General features: G+C 46.8%; 1 protein-coding gene across 12 annotated transcripts in view; it reads left to right on the top strand.

Annotated features, from left to right (window-relative positions):
• IGSF21 (immunoglobin superfamily member 21) overlaps positions 1 to 20,157 on the top strand; it is a 299,326-nt gene that overhangs the window by 222,201 nt on the left and 56,968 nt on the right. For all 12 annotated transcript variants that reach the window (XM_061600904.1, XM_061600912.1, XM_061600905.1 and 9 more), the window contains one exon: positions 3,307 to 3,428. In XM_061600904.1, the coding sequence (XP_061456888.1) occupies positions 3,307 to 3,428 (122 nt within the window). The remainder of the gene's footprint in view (positions 1 to 3,306; positions 3,429 to 20,157) is intronic.

Raw genomic sequence — 20,157 nt, 5'->3', positions numbered from 1 at the left:
GCCAGGACAGGGGAGGGGAACCTTTTCTCCCCGAGTGCCTTCACGTCTAGGCAAACCTTCGAGGGTCACATGCCAGGAGCAAAAGTGGGTGGAGCAACACATGTTAATGTGCACATGCATCCCTCTCTATCTTCCATCTAGGAAAGCAAGGAGCACGATCAAAGTCTAAGGACTCATTTCTACCCAGGCAGGACACCAGGTGCAAGGCAGGGTCAGTGAGAGGTATGGCCAAGGGCAGCCTTTCCCAACTAGTGGGCCACCAGATGTTGGACCACAATTCCTATATTTCCTGACCATTGGCAATGCTGGCTGAGGCTGATGGGAGTTGTGGTCCAACAACAGCTGGTGGCCCACTAGTTGGGAAAGGCTGGCCTAGGGAAAGTCCAGAGGGCCACAGAGAGAGTCCTTGAGGGCTGCATTCAGCCCCTGGGCTTGAGGTTCCCCATCTCTGGGACAGGAGGAGGCGAGGTTGGACAGCCAGAACTTTGTCAGCCATCTCCTCATTTCCCCTTCCCTCTCCTGCCACGTGCCGATAATGCCGTCTCCCCACGTATTTATATTTATTTATTCCCCAGACGTTGTTTCTGGAGTTTATTAGCACCATCTGCGTTTTCACATTTCCCGTGGAAGAGACATTTTTGACACTGCCTCCAGGTGCATTATTTCATTAGCAGATTCGCGCCTTGTCGTGCATTATCTTGGAGATGAGGCACGGCTCGGATGGCAGAGCAGCCGCGGCGGAGGAGAGCGGAGCATTTGATCTGGGCCTCTCAGAAGAGAGATGCATATGTGTCTGGGGGAACCCAGGACATGATTAAATGAACACCACAGAGAGCAAGTTGCCTATGCCCTCAGGTCAGGAGGAACCATAAGAAAAGCCCCGCTGGATCCGGCTAGTGGCCTCTCTAGTCCAGTGTCCTGTTCTCCCAGTGGCCAACCAGATGCCCCACTGGGAAGCCCCCATAAACAGGACCTGAGTGCAAGAGCACCCTCCCTAACGAGGCTCCCCGGCAACTGTTATACTGCCTCTGACAGTGGAGGTAGAACACTGATAGCTTCATTGTCCTTTGTGCATTAGACAGATTCACGGAGGATAAAGCCATCAATGGCTACTAGCCACAATGGCTGTGTTCCACCTCCATGGTTGGAGGCGGCAAGCCTCCGAATGCCAGTTGCTGGGAATCACAAATTGAGCGAGTGCTGCTGTGGCATTAGCAGGCCCTGCTTGCAGGCTTCCCATAATGGGCATCTGGTTGGCCCCTGTGAGAACAGAAGGGTGGACTAGATGGGCCCCCTTTGGCCTGATCCAGCTTCAGGGCTTGTCTTCATTTGGCCAATCCTGTTTTAAAGCCGCCCATGTTGGTGACCATCTGTACCTCTTGTGGGGATGGAATGCCACAGTTTTACTCTGTGCTGCCTTCCTGCTCTCTACCAGATGCTTTGGACTGCATTGCCTGTCAGCCCCAGACAGCTTGACCAAGTTGGCTGGTGCAGGATGGGAGTTGTCCAAACTGCCTGGATAGCACCAGGTTGGGGAAGGCTGTTTGCTGATGAGCCGCTCCAACTGCCCTGGCCTGTGCTGGAAGGCTCCCAATCGGTGATGGTTGGAGATCGAGCCAGACCACCTCAGCTTAGTGGAAACAGGATGGAACAACTGTTAATGGAATCTGTTGCTGCGCCCTCAGAATCCATTGCAAGGTTATGCTCTCTGTGTGTGTGTGTACGTGCATTTGTGTATTTCACCGGGGAATCCATACTGATAGGAGTGTGGGGAAATGCAATCCTGCAGTGTGTGTGCGCATGTGTGAATGCATGGGAGATAATACCCGAGTGAGATCTGAAGCCTCCATACTCTCCCACCTGACGCTTGCTCAGACTTTAAAAGCTTCAGCCTGATCTTCAGAGCTTGGCGATGGCACTACCCAATTCTCTGGTCTTTTGCTAGACCCTCTGGCAATTTTTCCGGATTCATCTCCCCTGCTGCAGGCCTTTGAATGGTGATAGCTGAAGTTTGCAGATCAAAGGGGGATGCTTTCCTTCTCTTTTTCTTTTCAAATATATATTTTTTCTTTTTTTTTCGGGAGGAAAAAATCCTCCCTGGGTAATTCTGTTTCTCACAACTTTTGTACTAATTTATCTTTAAACATGCCCTATCTGCAACGAAGCAGCAAAGGGGGGGGGAGGATGTTTTCTAATCTTTTGGCCGAAGGGTGGAAAGGAGGAGGGGAGCTCAACATCCCCGATGCAACATTCAAGTGTCAGGTTTGTATGAGAGGCAGAAAAATAAGATTTAAAGGTTTGTAGGTGGGAGTCTGGGCACCTCCATCCTTTCCCCGTCCTGGCAGAATGAGTTGGTGGGGGAGGAGCAATCTTGCACCCTTGTCCTTTGCAGGGAGGGACATGCGATGAGAGAGATGGCTGTGGAGTCAGACGACAATATGTGTGTGAAAGAGGCATAGGAATATTGTGGCATTGGAATATTTCCTTGAAAGGACCATGTTGGCCTAGCTTGGGGGGGAAACCTTTTTCCAACTTGAGGGCTGCATCCTTCCGGGGGCCACAGGCCAGGGGTGGGCAGGGTCAGAGGAGAAAGGGGGCAGGGCAATGGAGGGAATTTTTGCCTTTGCACAGAAGGCTACACCCCACGCACTGTTCTACCCTCCATCTGGACAAGCAAGAGGCATCATCAGAGTTCAGTGGCACCAGGCCACAAATGAGAAAAAAAGAGGTGCAAAGCAGGGCCAGTGAGGGGCATGGTCTGGGGAGAGTTCCAAGGGCCACACAGAGCACCCTGGAGAGCTACCTTTGGCCCCCTGGGCCTGAGTTTCCTCTCCCCTGTCCTAGAGCTTGCGAGGTGCTCTAGTTTGGGGAGGGATTGCCAGTGCCCCACATTCTAGACAGACAAAAATGCCCACGGAGGGGGTGGAGCAGAGCTGGCGAGTGATGTGGCCTGGAGAGGGGATGGGTGACCCAGGGAGGTAACTGAGGGCCAGACAGAAAGGTACGAAGGGCCACACTCATCCCTCCGCAGTCTGGATTTCACCACCACTGGTTTAGACAAAAGACGTTGCTGTGAATGTTGTGTTGCTTGTAGTTTGGCTCTATTTCTTTTTGCATGCGCTGAGCAGCCTGTGGCATAAGTGCCTTTGAGCACTGCCCACCCCAAGCGCCTGCCCTGCGCCTGCTCTCTTGCCCCTTTCCCACTCCCTGTGACAAAGAGCTCTGTGAAGCTTGATAGCTGGCATGCGCTCTGGATGAGAAAGCTCTGCTCACTTGATTCCCCCCTCTCTGCATTCCCCCCCACAGGTAACAGATGGTGGCACCATCAAGCAGAAGATCTTCACCTTCGATGCCATGTTCTCTACCAACCAGTCACACATGGAGAATTATCGAAAGAGGGAAGACCTGGTGTACCAGTCCACCGTGCGGTAAGTCGTGCCATTGCCATGGACATCATTTCAGAAGTGGCGGGCAGGGCATGGCGGTGCCATGCACCTGTCCTCCCCACCACCTTGTCCCAGTTAGGGATCAAAGGATCTGCCAATGTTGGTTCTTTCAGTTTCTTGTTTTTCCAGTCTTAGCTCTTAGAGGCTCTGCCAAGAGTTCTCCATGGGGCTTGTGACAGATGGGAGGCGCACCTTCCAGTAAATGCAGGACTGATTCAGCTGTGATGTAAAGGCTATCTGTGACGTACTCTGGGTTTTCTGGAAAACTTTGATTTGGAAAATTTGGCTAATTAGCATTGGGGGAAAAATCAGTTTGTATTGGGCATCAGAAAGTTTTCCTGGAGTGTGATCTAATTTCATCTTGAGCACTGTATCCAGTTCTGGTCTCCGCACTTCAAGAAGGATGCAGACAAACTGGAACGGGTTCAGAGGAGGGCAACAAGGATCACCGGGACTGGAAAAAAAGCCCTATGATGAGAGACAGAAAGAACTGGGCATGTTTACCCTGGAGAAGAAAAGACGGAGGGGAGATATGATAACACCCTTCAAGTACATGAAAGGTTGTCACACAGAGGAGGGCCAGGATCTCTTCCCGATCGTCCCAGAGTGCAGGACATGGAATAATGGACTCAAGTTGCACAAAGCCAGATTTCAACTGAACATCAGGAAAAACTTCCTAACTTTTAGAATGGTACGACAATGGAACCCATGACCTAGGGAGGTGGTGGGCTCTCCAACACTGGAGGCGTTCAAGAGGCAACTGGACAGCCACCTGCATGCTTTAAGCTGGATTCCTGCATTGAGCAGGGGGTTGGAATCAATGGCCTTATAGGCCCCTTCCAACTCTACTATTCTACGAATTTAATTTAAATTCAGTCTCTACAGAAATCTGTGATTCTTCTTTTTTTTAAAAAAAATCCTAATGAAAATACTTCAGCATTTTTGTGTGAATTTATCCTAACAAACACAATTTTTATATGCGGCATGGAGTGACGTGCACATTTTTGCAAGCCATTTCTCCTAATACAAAGCACCTTTGTGTGTTATTTTCACTAGTATATTCATTTTTAGGCACACTTTTTTCCTGACTATGTGCAGGATTTCCCCCCTTAAACATTATGTGGTTGGAGAACAGAGTTCAAGAGGCAGCTGGGCAGCCACCTCTCGGGGATGCTTGAAGTTGGATTCCTGCACTGAACAGGGGGTTGGACCCGATGGCCTTATTGGCCCCTTCCAACTCTAGTATTCTGGGATTTTATGCATTGCAAAATTCAGAGAACTGTGAATTCCAGAGGATGGCTGTGCCTTGGGTCTCGGGTTGTTTCGTAAAGTGAGAAATTTATAGATACGGCTTGAAATGGGAACAGAATTAGATTCCGCCCTGGGAGGAAGGGTGGGATATAAATCAAATAAGAAAATAAATAAAGACATGATTTTATACCCCACCCCTGTGCCTGGCAAGCAGCAGTGACTCTGTTGCCAAGAAAGCTGGCTGTGCCGTGGCAATGCTTCTCACTGACCGCTCCTGGCCATTTTGCCAGAATGGTATCTGGAGTCGTTGGCATTGCCCAAGGCTCTTTACCCAATTATTGTGGCTGTGAAAGGTCCCTGTGCTTATTCCGCGTATGCGTCTGTTTTAATTGAATTGTCACAGGCTGCACTTGCTTTCTGCAACTCACTGCCATTTGACCTGGCTGTTATATATCTGCCAGCTGAAAATAACACTATGTTATTTGATGAAGTGGATTCGAGTCCATGAAAGCTTTTGCTGTAATAAATGGCTTTGTCTTTAGGAGGCTACAAAACCCTTACTAGCAGAATACCTTTATTAGGCCAACCGAAGTATCCACAGGAGCAGCTTGCACCCCAATTTGTGATGTTTTGGTTGGTCTTATGTTAAGACATCACCGTTTGGAAACTTTCTCATGGGATGCCATGGCTACCTTTAATTTTTAAGGTACTAGAAGATGTTTTAGTCAACCTCTGTTGTTTAGGCAAGCCTATTCAGACATGCCACCTTGGGCTCCTACGTGCATGAAGAGTGGATATAAATTTAGATGATGATGATGATGATGAGATAAAGTTGAGATAAAAACATGTCTTTTTAGCTTACTGTTGATTTTAATTATCTTTTGATTTTTTTTGTTTTTAAAGTGTTTATTATGTGTGTGTGTGGGGGGGTTAAACTGTGTAGAGGTTCTATTACAACCAAGAGGCATATAAAGTTTTCTAAATAAAATTAAATAAACAAGAATGCCCAGGGGAGGCTGGTCCATTTGAGCAGGTGGGGCGCTGCCTCACCAACCTCAATCTACCCACCTACTTGTCTTCGTACTTATAACCAGCTCAGGGGGTGGCTCTGCCTATCAGTGCATCTGACTCCACCTACTGGTGGCCTCCCTACCTTCCACCCCACCAGTCCCAATGGACACCAGTGACCGCTGAGAATGTCGTTCCATGGTCTCTCCCCCGACCTCAAGAACGGGGTGATGAATGGAAGGAGGGCAGTTTGCCACAGCCCTAAGCCAAAAGGGAGGCAGACCTCAGGCCTTGGAGGGAGGGAATGCAGCCCTCTGAGAGCCTCTCTCTGGTCCTTAGCCCCCCCTCCTTTTTTTTTTTTTGTCTTCTCCACTTCTCACCTTGTTGCTCCCAAGTGGCACCGTCTGCATCTCGTCAGAATGAGAGCAGGTTTCTGTTTTGGAAATGAAGATGTCAAAACGCTTAGTAATATCATGATGATTATGTTTCGCACACGATCCGGCCTGAGGAGAGGAGATGGAAAAGGTTCCATTATGTATGGATAGAAAGTCAACATTTGAAATAAAAATTAATGGCAGGGAAAGGGAGACCAGAGAGGTGTGTGTGAAGAGAGAAAGACAATAATATGGGGGGGGGGAGATGGAATTGTCAGCCCAACAACCCACAACGTTACATAAAAGCAAAGAAAGTTTGATGTAGCAGCCGCCTCTGCCGTTTCCTGATTGGCCAAGGAGACTTCGGGGATAAGGAATCCACATTTACATATAAATGAAGATATTTACAAATTAATGCATTTTGAGCAAGAGGAAGTCCCAGCACTTCAGCTGCCAGAGCGACCGGCCTGCCTCATTGCAGGAAAATGGAGAATGAGGCGAGGAAGATTTACTGGAGAACGAAATGCAATCTTTTCTCAATACATTAAAAAAATAGGCCAAATTTAAACCAGAAGGTGGCTCCTTTGTAGGTTTCGGATAGACTAGTCAGCCCCAAAGCCCCCCAGAATGTATTTAATTGGGAGGGGTGTGTGAGGTTAAGGTGTCTAGGGGTGGTATCAGGGCTCAGGCCTGCTCAGACATCAAACCTGAGGTCTTTTCAGATGCGGATCAAGGAGAACAGGAACCCTCAGCAGATCTCTACACTATCTATGACACCAAGGAGCCATCATATCTGGACATTCCTATCCACACTAATAGGAGGTCCTAGAATCAATCTCTGGCAACTCCAAGTCAGGCTGGAAAGATTTCCTGGTTGAAATCCTGTCATCTGCCAGTTAATGTTGGTAATATTGAGTTAGATGGGCCAAGGGTTTTCTTCTGTAGAAGACAGTCTCCTCTATCTTAAGGGTCATGAGCCCCGTGGAGTGGCCCTGGGGTGAAGAAGAAGGTACAAAATGGGACCCAGGAGAGGGTCCTAGTTGATTGCATCCAGGAAGTGCTGGAACAGTCGGCTTCAGCACTTTTGACAGTGACAGCTCCTCCCCTTTAGCTCCAGTTACAACAAAAGGAGTGTTGGCTGATCAGGAGCCCGTCCCCTCTCCTCCTCTCCACTCCCCCATCCAAAGGCACTGCTGCTGCGTATACCAGACCTTGATGAAGTGCAACCGCCCCCATGACCCTGGACACGCACACAACTGATATGGCAGGCGCAGATGGCCCCCACTTTCCCACCTCGAAGGAGCGCTGGTGTGCGCAATCACTCCCATTCTGTGACACCTTCCTCATGCAAGGAGAAAGAGCCTGTCTGAACCTGCTTAAGGGTTGTAAGGGGGTGTGCCAAACTGCTGTGACAATGTCTTAGCTTTGAGTAGTTGGCCCAGTTATGCCAGGGGAGGCTCAGTGACCTGCTCAACATGCAGAAGGTCCCAGGTTCGATCCCCAACAATGTGACTGACTTTAAAAAGTAGCCAGCCTCCTCCTCCTCCATGAATTTGTCTATCAATGGCTACTAGCCACAATGGATGTATTCTATCTCCAATCAGGGAGATAGTATCCCTCTGGGAAGTGCTGAGATTGTTGTTGTGCTCAGGGTCTACTTGCCAGCTTCCCATAATGGACTTCTGGTTGGCCACCATGAGAAGAGGATGCTGGACTAGATGGGCCACTGGCCTGGTCTAGCGGGCTCTCCTGATGTTCTTATGAGGATGGGGCACCCCTGATGTTATCTCCTTAAACGGCTGTCTTCCTTTCTTCGTTGGATTGCTCTGGTTCCCTTCCTCCTTGTCTTTCATTCCTTCTTTCCTTTCCTCTCTCCCACATTCTGCTGATGGTTTCCCCCTTTGCCCCCCTCTTCAGTCCTGCTAATTAATTACATCCTGCTACATTGCCTATTTTTAAAACCTCCCTAATCAGCACCCCATTCATTGTAGTTCTACAGCTTGGCTTGAATGGCCTCCAGTGGCATTGTTGGGCTAATGCGGGTGAGGCGTCCAGGACCCTTCCAAACTCTCCCCCCCACCCAGCACCACCACCCCTTTTCTCCTATCCAGAAAAAATAAATCTGCCTTATCTCCTTCCCTGCTGAACATCATACAGTGCCCATGGGAAATTGTTTGGCTCCCTCTAGTGGTCCAGAGGTGTGATTGCTGTCTGTGTGTGGGGGGGGGGGTTATAAGGGCACATTCACACCATATATTTATTCCACTATTATTCCACCTAAAGAACTGGCTACCTATTAGCTACTGGGCCAAGTTCAAGGTTCTGGTTTTTGTGTGCAAAGCCCTATACAGCTCGGGACCAGGATACCTGAAAGACCGTCTTATCCTTTATACACCCAGCTGATCACTGCTCTCTGCAGGTGAGGGCCTCCTGCAGATACCATCTTACCAGGAAATCCATTCTGCACAACATAGGAAGAGGACCTTTAGTGTAGTGGCACCTACCGTGTGGAATTCCCTCCCCTTAAATATCAGACAGGCACCATCTCTGTTATCTTTTCTGCGGCTAATGAAAGTTTCCTCTTTCAACAAGCCTTTCAAGTGGAGACCTTTATCCCAGTCTGCGTCTGTGTTGGAATTGCTTTTTAAGACATTTTTTAAAGCTGTTTTTTTAAAATATGTTTTGTTTTAACATGTTTTTTTAAGATGTTTTGTTTTAATATATTTTAAAGTCTGTTTTTAAGATGTTTTAGAGTGTTTTTAGTGCTTTTCTTTGTTGCCCTGGACTCATACTGGGAGGAAAGGTGGATATAAATAAATAAATACATGTATGCATACATACATACAGTCATGGCTTCCCAAAAAACATTCTGGGAAGGGTAGTTTGTGAAGGACACTGAGAGACCCTGATTCACCTCACAGAGCTACAATTCCCAGAGTTCTCTGGGCAAAGGGAATCTTTTTTGGCAATTGCAGCTCTTTGAAGGGGACTAGGAGCCTCCTAACAGCTTTCAGCACCTTTCACAAATTAAACTTACCACCTAATGATTTTTTTTGCCTGTGACAGCAATTGTAATGTGCTGTGCTAGATGCAATATGATTTTAATTGCATTTTTCTTTCATCTTTTATTTCTTATATATATATATATATGTTTTGTACAACAGTTTGAATCCCATAGACTTCTAACTCTAATACAATAAAATATAGTTTATAAGAAAGAAAAGAAGTGAGAAAAATTCAGTTTAATATCAATATGACTACTCAGTGCAATGGATGTGTCATCTCCCATTTTTAGCCACAAAACCATGGACCACCTGAATGAAACTCACAGACCACTGGTGGTCCTGGAGCACAGTTTGGGAACTCCTGATGCATGAGATCTCTGTCTAAGGGTAGAGACACACTTACTGTTGTGCCGGTTCCAGTGGGTCTACACCTCACTTTCTGAAAATGGAGGCACACGACACTCGTCAAACTCCACCCCTTTTTACTCTAAATCCTGGCTGGATCAGTTCCAGTGTGCTTTTTAAAGAAAATTAGCTTCAGGGAGGTTTCGCATCTGATTGTTAGATCAACCAGTTGCCCCTCCAGGTGTGGCCAATGGAAAAGCTTTGCTGTAGGCTCAGGCAGAGACTGTGATTGGTCCAACACTTTGCTGTGGGCGGTCCTGAAAGATATGAAGTCAGCAGTGGGGAAGGGAGGTGTGTCCAGCAGAGGGCAGAGTTGCTTCAAAACGCAGTCAGTGAATCCTTTCTCACTGTTTTTGAAGCAATTAGTGTGCCCACAGCCTAAGAGATACAGTATCTATCTGTCTGTCTTTGAGATCTGTCTATCTTTCTACAGATAGGAGCCAATCTAGCACCCCCCCTTCAGTGTGTTTGCACCACTCTGACCTTCCTGCTGCCTCGCCCCTTTCCCTCTCCCACATGGTAAGTAACAGTGTCCTACCTGCCAGGGAGCTCACGTAGTGGCCACACCTGGTGAGCCATTTTTTGCTTAGCTCACTTGCTCAAGTAACCTGGACACCTCTGTTGAATGGCCATCTTTTGACAGTGAACTTCCCCTCTCCCCTTGCTGTGTGTTGCATTCCAGGAGGCGCCGCTTTGCTCCGTTGCATCCCATTGCGTTCCACTTAGGTTCAGCCTCTTCAGCACAGGGAGGGGGTGGTTTGGAACCTGCCAGCCCTTTGAACCTCTTCCAATTCCCTGTCTCTGGTCTCCTGTCCCCTTGTGCTGGCCAGATGCTCCAGGAATGCACAGCCCCGTTTGCCTGACAGTCAGCAACGACAGGCTTAGCCAGCTTTCTTGGAAGCCATGTCTGTTCTGCCACCGGGAGGTATGGAACCGTGAGGAGACAGACTGACATAAATCCAGACAAAAATAGCAATTGGGATCTAGGCGCATGTGGGGAAAATAAATAAATGTGCCCCCCTCCCTCTCCCCATCAAGAAATCACTCCTAGCAGTGTTGGCTTTATTGCTAATTATACTGTTGGCTTTACAGCCAGGCTTATAAAAACCCACTGGGGTATAAAAATACTAAAGAGAGACTTAATTTAAGGAGAAAGGCTGGGATATCACAGCTCATTGTTTGGGTGCTATTTCATTAGAATTGGCCTGAACATATTTCAGCACTTCCCCGCCCCCGAGCACTGAGGGGCATAATGCATTGAGTATCATGATCCAGAGTGTGACACTTCTCTCGTTCTGTACTCCTTAGTCTGGCTTCCTTGTAGCTTTGGAGTCTTTTCTGCTAGCTTGTGCATAAGACCTCGAGAACTCTGCTTAGCCAAGAAAACAAGAGAGCCGTGCTGGATCAGGTCAATCGCCCATCCGGGCCGCCATCTCGTTCTCACAGTGGCCAACCAAATGCCTTGTCCACCTCGGTCAGTATTACCTACTCCAGGGCTAGGGAACCTGTGGCCCTCTAGTTGTTGGACTCCATCTCCCATCCATGCTCCCTAGGCAGCATACCCAATGGGTAGGGGTGATGATAGGAATTGGAGTCTGCTAACCATTGGGAGGGCCATAGATTTCTCCACCCCTGCTTTAAAAGAAGGCAGGGCTGTGATGGTGGTAACTAGGGGGGCAGTAAAGGCAAGTGATGGCCAGCTTTCTGATGGAAGTAGCCAGGGGCAAGTAAAGGCAAGTGATGGTCTAGTACAGGGATGGGGAACCTGGTGGCCTTTCAGATGTTGTTGGTTGTTGGACTCCAACTCTCGTCAGCACAAGGATGTTGGAGATGAAGTCCATATTATTTTATTATTATTTAATTATTATTTATATTATTTGGAGAACCAGTGGTTCTCCAGCCCTGGTCTTTGCTGTGTCTGTTTCCCAGCCCTTCCTGGGGATGCTGAGGGCTTTATGCCATTTCCTTTTGTCTGTCCCAAGCTGAGCACCGATCAACATCCTTCATCACTTCTTTCATCTCAAGGAGCACTATGTGTTCTTCTGGCGCCAGCATGCCGTTAGAGTCAAATACCGTACGCTTCTCAAGAAATTAAAATGGGATAAGCTAAAATGGGATAAGAAATCCTTGATGTTAAGATTAAGCTGGGCATCACTGCTAGGCCTTGCAATGATGTCAGTGTCATCCTGCTGCAGCAAAGATCCACGTGGCAGCCTGGTCTCATGAACAGATTTGACAAGCATTTGGTTACCAGTGCAATCTCACTGTGCTTTGGAAAGGGACAGCCACGTGCCTAGTGCAAGCGAAGTCACATGCTGTGGCTTGCAGCTCCCACCAGACCCAGCCAGCTTGGCCAAGGGTCAGGAACGATGGGGACTGTAATCTGAAACATCCACTTTGGTTGCTCCTGGACCCCTCATCTATGACTCCTGTACATTTTTGGGATGTTGATGGGTATAAAGTGAGGTGTGTGTGTGTGTGTGTGCTGTTCCACGATGCTTTGCTGGCACGAGTGCGCCACATTATCTCTTTCTACCCCTTTTCATTCTGACTTTTGTTTCCGCTCAGCCACCAGTTTAATTGTTGTGGAATTTTCTGACACGACTAATTATTGTTTTGCAAGTATTTCTGGGGCTTTGCTAATTGATTACATATTCCCTGACTTGACAATTTTCTTCTCCTTTTGGAATGCAAAATGTACACTCCGGCGCTTCCCCCCTGCTTGTAAGAGTATTATGGGGTCCCCCCCTCTGTCTTTATTGACTTTGTTCTCTTTCAATATTATATAAAGAGCATTTTGTTTCACAGCGAGGGAATTCACAGAGGGAATTGCTCTGGAACTTTTTTAGTTTCTTTCTGTGATCTTGACCTCAAAACTTGTTTCTGCAGTAGACTTTCAAGGAGAACACTCCTGTGGGTGCATGTGCGTAGCAGAAAGAGGGAGACAGAGAAACCACAAATTAACTGAATTCATGTAGTGAGGAAACAGTCCCAGTCGTCTGCACTAGATAGAACCTCCATATACAGAGGCAGCATATCTCTAAATACTGAGTGCATGGAGCAAACATGGAGAAGACCATCAGCTTCATGCCTTGATTGTGAGCTTCGTATCTCGTGCTTTAAAATGGGCTTGAACAAATCCACAGGGTGAAGATTTTTACTGCTGGGCATTAGCTGTGAACATAAGAACATAAGAACATAAGAAGAGCCTGTTGGATCAGGCCAGTGGCCCATCTAGTCCAGCATCCTGTTCTCACAGTGGCCAACCAGGTGCCTGGGGGAAACCTGCAAGCAGGACCCGAGTGCAAGAACACTCTCCCCTCCTGAGGCTTCCGGCAACTGGTTTTCAGAAGCATGCTGCCTCTGACTAGGGTGGCACAGCACAGCCATCACGGCTAGTAGCCATTGATAGCCCTGTCCTCCATGAATTTGTCTAATCTCCTTTTAAAGCCATCCACGCTGGTGGCCATTACTGCATCTTGTGGGAGCAAATTCCATAGTTTAACTATGCGCTGAGTAAAGAAGTACTTCCTTTTGTCTGTCCTGAATCTTCCAACATTCAGCTTCTTTGAATGTCCACGAGTTCTAGTATTATGAGAGAGGGAGAAGAACTTTTCTCTATCCACTTTCTCAATGCCATGCATAATTTTATACACTTCTATCATGTCTCCTCTGACCCGCCTTTTCTCTAAACTAAAAAGCCCCAAATGCTGCAACCTTTCCTCGTAAGGGAGTCGCTCCATCCCCTTGATCATTCTGGTTGCCCTCTTCTGAACCTTTTCCAACTCTATAATATCCTTTTTGAGATGAGGCGACCAGAACTGTACACAGTATTCCAGATGCGGCCGCACCATAGATTTATACAACGGCATTATGATATCGGCTGTTTTATTTTCAATACCTTTCCTAATTATCGCTAGCATGGAATTTGCCTTTTTCACAGCTGCCGCACACTGGGTCGACATTTTCATCGTGCTGTCCACTACAACCCCGAGGTCTCTCTCCTGGTCGGTCACCGCCAGTTCAGACCCCATGAGCGTATATGTGAAATTAAGATTTTTTGCTCCAATATGCATAATTTTACACTTTTTTATATTGAATTGCATTTGCCATTTTTCTGCCCATTCACTCAGTTTGGAGAGGTCTTTTTGGAGCTCTTCGCAATCCCTTTTTGTTTTAACAACCCTGAACAATTTAGTGTCATCAGCAAACGGCCACTGCACTGCTCACTCCTAATTCTAGGTCATTAATGAACAAGTTGAAAAGTACAGGTCCCAATACCGATCCTTGAGGGACCCCACTTTCTACAGCCCTCCATTGGGAGAACTGTCCGTTTATTCCTACTCTCTGCTTTCTGCTTCTTAACCAAGTCCTTATCCACAAGAGGACCTCTCCTCTTATTCCATGACTGCTAAGCTTCCTCAGAAGCCTTTGGTGAGGTACCTTGTCAAACGCTTTTTGAAAGTCTAAGTACACTATGTCCACTGGATCACCTCTATCTATATGCTTGTTGACACTCTCAAATAATTCTAATAGGTTACTGAGACAGGACTTTCCCTTGCAGAAGCAATGCTGGCTCTGCTTCAGCAAGGCTTGTTCTTCTATGTGCTTAGTTAATCTAGCTTTAATCATACTTTCTACCAGTTTTCCAGGGACAGAAGTTAAGCTAACTGGCCTGTAATTTCCGGGATCCCCTCTGGATCCCTTTTTGAAGATTGGTGTTACATTTGCCACTTTCCAGTCCTCAGGCACGGAGGAGGACCCGAGGGACAAGTTACATATTTTAGTTAGCAGATCAGCAATTTCACCTTTGAGTTCTTTGAGAACTCTCGGGTGGATGCCATCCGGGCCCGGTGATTTCTCAGTTTTTATATTGTCCATTAAGCTTAGAACTTCCTCTCTTGTTACCACTATTTGTCTCAGTTCCTCAGAATCCCTTCCTGCAAATGTTAGTTCAGGTTCAGGGATCGGCATTTCCCTTGCAGAAATGTCCTGAAAACTGCATAAAAACGTGTTAGGAAAAATTTGCCCTAAATTCCTAGACATGGATCAGGGTTCAGGGATCTGCCCTATATCTTCCACTGTGAAGACAGATGCAAAGAATTCATTTAGCTTCTCTGCAATCTCCTTATCGTTCTTTAGTACACCTTTGACTCCCTTATCATCCAAGGGTCCAATTATGAAGCTAAATGGAACCTTTACTTTCCGTGGCATTCTACCTCTGAATAGAATGCAACATTAAATATTAGACAGGCGCCATCTCTGTTATCTTTTTGGCGCGTATTGAAGGCCTTCCTCTTTCAACAAGCCTTTTAAATAGAGACCTTTATCCCAGTCTGCGTCTGTGTTGGAATTGCTTTTTATGATGTTCTTAAACCTTCTTTTTTAAAAAATGTTTTCAATCCTAGACAATGTTTTGAAAGCTTTTTTTAAGAAACATTTTTTAAAGATGTTTTGTTTTAATGTGCTTTAAAGTTTGCTTTATGACGTTTTACAGTTTTTAGTGCTTTTGTTTGCCGCCCTGGGCTCCTGCCGGGAGGAAGGGCGGGATATAAATCAAATAATAAATAAATAAATAAATAAACATCTGGAATGCAACATCCCACAACATCTGGAGGATATTACATTGGCTCCCTCTGGTGTCACATGTTGGAGGGCTCCAGTTTATGTAAGAGATAAAGAAGGGCTATTTCTCACATGGCAATGTCTCTCACAGATACCTTGCCTATGTAGGAAAACCACGCCAACATGGTTTGCATGGATGGACCGTAGGCCTGTATTTCCATGTTTGTACGCCATCTTTAGCTCCTTGGAGGAAAGGTGGATATAAATCTAATAATAATAATAAAAACAGCTGCTCAGCCAACTCGGCAGCGGGCACAGCAATTGTTGATGTATCCCTTGTTCAGTTCAAAATAGTTGGAAATTAATTGCTGGCTGTTTGAGGGCCAGACACTTAGTAGATTAAAATGAGCAAGGGCAGCATGGTCCAGGATCCCTCGGACTAGATTAAGGGCTTTTGGGGGAGGCTGTTGACCTCTGAAATACTTCCCCTAGATCCTCTCCATGTTAAGAGGTGCGTAGGTGTTTCCTGGTTAGGAACATAAGGAACTGTCGTCTTCTGAGCCAGAGCATTGGTCCATCTCACCCAGGGTTGTCTGCTCTGACTGGCAGCAGCTCTCCAGCAGAGAAGGTTTTTTTTTTCAATCATAGATTCATAGGGTTGGATCCAATGTTATTCCAACCCAGAGCAGACCCATTGAAATTAATGAACCATCAATGGGTCCACTCTGAGTAGGCCTCACATTGGGTCCAACCCATAGGAAGCTGCTTTATCCTGAGCCAAGACCACTGGTCCATCTAGCTTAGTGCTGTCAACAATGGATGGCAGTGGCTGCCCAGGATTTTAGGCGTTCCTGGAGATGCTGGGGACTGAACCTGGGATCTCCTTTAAAAGCAGCTCCTCTACCACTGAGCTCTGGTCCTTCTAAAGATAAAGCATGATTCTAGTCCTCATGGTTCAGAATAAAGGCCTGAATTAAACAGGAAGTTTACTGAGTCATAGAATCATAGAACGGTAGAGTTTGAAGGGGCCTGTAAGGCCATCAAGTCCACCCCCTGTGACTTTCCAGGGTTTTAGATAGGAGTGTCTCCCAGTCCTACCTGGAGATACTGGGGATTGAACCTGGGACCTTCTGCATGCAAAGCAGGTGCTCTGCCACTCAGCTAAACCTCAAACTCATGCAATTGTGTAGCCACCACCAAGGGATTTGGGGTATCCAAGGCCCGGATCCTTCCGTGCCTCAGCTCAGGCAAATGCCGCAAGAAGCAGCTTCCCTCCTCTGCACAGCAAGAACTCGGCTCATGCCTCGGGTGCAATTTTCTCCCTTTTTATCCTCGCCTTTGAAAAGCACGGAGAGCAAGCGAGTTGGAATCCTGGGTGAATCCCAAGCCGCTAATTACAAACAGGAAGCCAGGCTGCAGAATGGCCTAGCCTGGAGGCAGCCTTGCCCTGGAATACAGTACAAGCCAGCAGTTAGTCTTGATGCCCCACATACAGGCGCTCACTGGGCGTTGCTGTTCCAATGCACGCTCTTTTCTGTGCCGGAGGGGACCTCTGTGGCTTCCTTAAGCTCATGGAAACCAGGACTAGAGGCATGAATTTAAAGCACTTGGCTTCCCCTACAGGATCCTGGGAACTGTAGTTTGTTAAGGGTGCTGGGAATTAGTGATGGAAAGATCTGTCCATTTCACTTCTCTCCATTTCTCAATTTTCCAATGTTAAATTCAGCCCTTTATATTTCTGCAGCAATCTGTGGGATTTTTTTTTTAAATCCTCATGAAAATTCTCCACCATTTTAGTGCGAATTTCTCGAAATACACTTTTGTAGGCAGTTTTGACAAAGGTACACATTTTTACAAGCCATTTCTCATCATTTCATGCCTTTTTGCATGTTATTTTCACTCATGTATTCATTGTTATGCACACTTTCCCCTAATCTATGCATTTTTGTAAATATTGTTTAGTTGGCGAACTGCATCCCAAAATTCTCATAAATGCGGATTTCGAAGGATGGCTGTGAGAATTTGATAAATTCTGCTTGAAATGTGAACTGAATCAAAATTCTCACCCGTCCCTCCTGGGAATGGAGGGGTCACCTACAGTTCCCAGTACTCCTGTGGGGGAGTTGTGCGCTTTCAATGCGCGTTAAATGTATGGTGCGGATGTGTCTGCAGCTTTCCAAACTGGATATCCTCATCTTCACCTACAGTGAGAGAGTTTTGGTGCGGCGATAGGATAACTCTTGATTTAGAGCGTACATGGCAGGACTTGGGGACCTCTAAGACTTCAGACAGGGTTTTCCCCTAGCCCTCCTTGGAGATGCCAGGGGTTGAAACTGGGACCTTTGGCCGGCCCAGCAGATGCTCTCGATGGTGGCTGGTGCCCATGGGGACTGGTGAGGCCAACGGTAGGTGGAGCCCAAGGCAATGAGAGGCGGAGCCAACTCATTCTAGTCTTGGCCCCATCCTCTCCCCTGCTGAGGTCTACAAGGTCAACACTGAGATTGAGGAGGAAGCAGACAGGCTACCCTCTGGACTGGTGGTTGTTAGAAGGCAGGCAAGTGGAGGCTGGCTGAAGGCAGGTAGAGGTTGGCAGGGCAGTGCCCCACTCGCCCTCCCTAGCTGGCCTCCACTGGATGCTCTCCTATGGAGCTACATCTCTACATTTCCGACATCTCTAGCCCAGAGCTTCTTGAACAGAAATGCTTGTCTTGTTTAGACTAAGGGGCCCCAACAGCCAAGGGACGTGGCCTGTTTTGATCCTACAGTCAGGCCTCCCTTTGGTGCCACTTGCTTCTTGGTAGATCTTCTCCCCCCCCCATCCAAAAAAAATAGACAAACAGAAGAGGAGCGGGGGAGAGGAGGGCTGAGTTTTGTTCCCATTCCTCTCGCTGCCCACACATCACCAAATCCAAACCCCACACAGTTGTCAACAGGGTCCTTATGACCTCCAGAAGGAACTCAGCTCTGCCACTTTCCCCTTCTCCCTTGCGTGCGTTGTAGAACTAACACAATTTGCAGGCAGAACCATTTTCTGCCAGCCCGGCACTGAGCACTTAAAAGTCTCTGTAATTGTCAGCCAGGCCTGCTCAAATTGTCTGAATTGCCGTGGCGCAGAGTTTGTTTGTGGTACAAGAGTATTTTCAGATTTCACCTTTATTTTTTATTTTTATTATTTTTAAAGGGAGCAGAACAGCAACTAGCTGTTGTTGCCTTGATAGGGAATAGGAGCGAGGGAAAGGCAAGGTTTATCGACAGAGTATGAAAAGAAGGTGTTTTCTGGATTGTTGGCTTTGGGTCGCTGTTGCTGTCTCGAAAACATACCTGTGTATTTACTTGCTATTGAGACAGGATCTGAGCTGCTGTTGGTTCCCAGGTGGGTCAGGAGGTTGGCGAAGGAGAGCCAACTATAGCCCTCCTGTAGATTGTTGTTGTTGTTATGTGCCTTCAGGTCGATTTCAACTTATGGCGACTCTATGAATCAGTGACCTCCAATAGCATCTGTCATGAACCACCCTGTTCAGATCTTGTAAGTTCAGGTCTGTGGCTTCCTTTATGGAATCAGTCCATCTCTTGTTTGGCCTTCCTCTTTTTCTACTCCCTTCTGTTTTCCCAGCATTATTGCCTTTTCTAGTGAATCAGGTCTTCTCATTATGTGTCCAAAATATGTTTCATCATTTTAGCTTCTAGTGATAGCTGTAGATTATGGGTTATCAAATGGGGAGGGCCGTACCTCAGTGGTAGAGTACCTGGTTGCCTCCCAGAGGGCCTCAGGTTCAATTCCCAACCCTTTTTAGACAGGGCTGGGAGAGACCCCTGCCTGAAACTCTCGCTAGCTGGAACAATGGTATAAAGCAGATTCTAGTGTTTCTATTTATTTATTTATTATTAATTTATTAATTTGTTAATTAATTTATTTATTTGATTTTTATACCGCCCGACTAGCAATAGCTCTCTGGGTGGTGTACAACAGAAAATACAAAATACATCTCATAAAAAGTGCATAATAAATATTATAAAAACGTATAAAGTGCAAAAATCAGATTACATAATTATTTAAAATTTAAATTAAAACGCCATAGAAAAGAGGCAGGTCTTAAGCTGGTGCCGAAAAGACAGCAGCATCGGTGCCGTACGCACCTCAATGGGGAGCCTATTCCAGAGTTCGGGGGCCACCACTGAGAAGGCCCTAGTTCTTGTCACCATCCTCCGAGCCTCTCTATGAGTTGGAACTCGGAGGAGGGCCTTCGATGTAGAGCGCAATGTCCGGGCAGGTTCATATTGGGAGAGGCGTTCCAACAGGTATTGTGGTCCCGCGCTGTATAGGGCTTTATAGGTTAAAATCAACACTTTGAATCTGGCCTGGAAGCATATTGGCAGCCAATGTAAGCGAGCCAGAACAGGTGTTATGTGTTATGCCTAACGCTGATAGAGAGGGACGGATTGCTGGCATCCCGAAGGATCTAAGAAAATGCGTCTGTGGAGCCCAAACAGAGGATCTTCCTCATATATTACTACATTGCCCAATATACCAGACCCCGAGAACTAGATTTTTTAAAAAGTGGTTTGATGATCACGGGTTGTTTATGGAAGATGACAAAATACTCTTCCTAATGTCTGATTTAAATCCAGAGGTGACCCACAAGGTATCTTTGTTTGTGATAGCAGCTAGGAAATTACGAGTTAATTATGTTCTAGAGTGCTAAATGAAATAGGTGTTTTATAACTGATATTATGTTTTAAACTGTATAGTAACTATAGTAAAAATGGCTGTACCCTTTTAACATTGTGTTGGCCTACGGCCCTGCAATTTATAATAAACTTGAAACTTGTTATGTGTTCCGACCACTTGGTCCTCGTTATTAATCTGGCCGCCGCATTTTGGACAAGCTGTAGCTTCCGAACTGTCTTCAAAGGCAGCCCAACGTAGAGCGCATTGCAGTAGTCTAATCGCGAGGTTACCAGAGCATGTACAACTGACGTAAGGTCCCCTCTGCTCAGGTAGGGACGTAGCTGGGCTACCAACCGAAGTTGGTAGAACGCGTTCCGAGCCACTGAGGCCATTTCTATTAAATTCAGCCATTTTTCAGAACCCTGAAGGCTAGA

The sequence above is a fragment of the Rhineura floridana genome, chromosome 18 (genome assembly GCF_030035675.1).
Source record: "Rhineura floridana isolate rRhiFlo1 chromosome 18, rRhiFlo1.hap2, whole genome shotgun sequence".
Classification (NCBI taxonomy): domain Eukaryota; kingdom Metazoa; phylum Chordata; class Lepidosauria; order Squamata; family Rhineuridae; genus Rhineura; species Rhineura floridana.
Note: the sequence above shows the minus strand (reverse complement) of the source record. Positions and strands in the feature narration are given on the sequence as shown.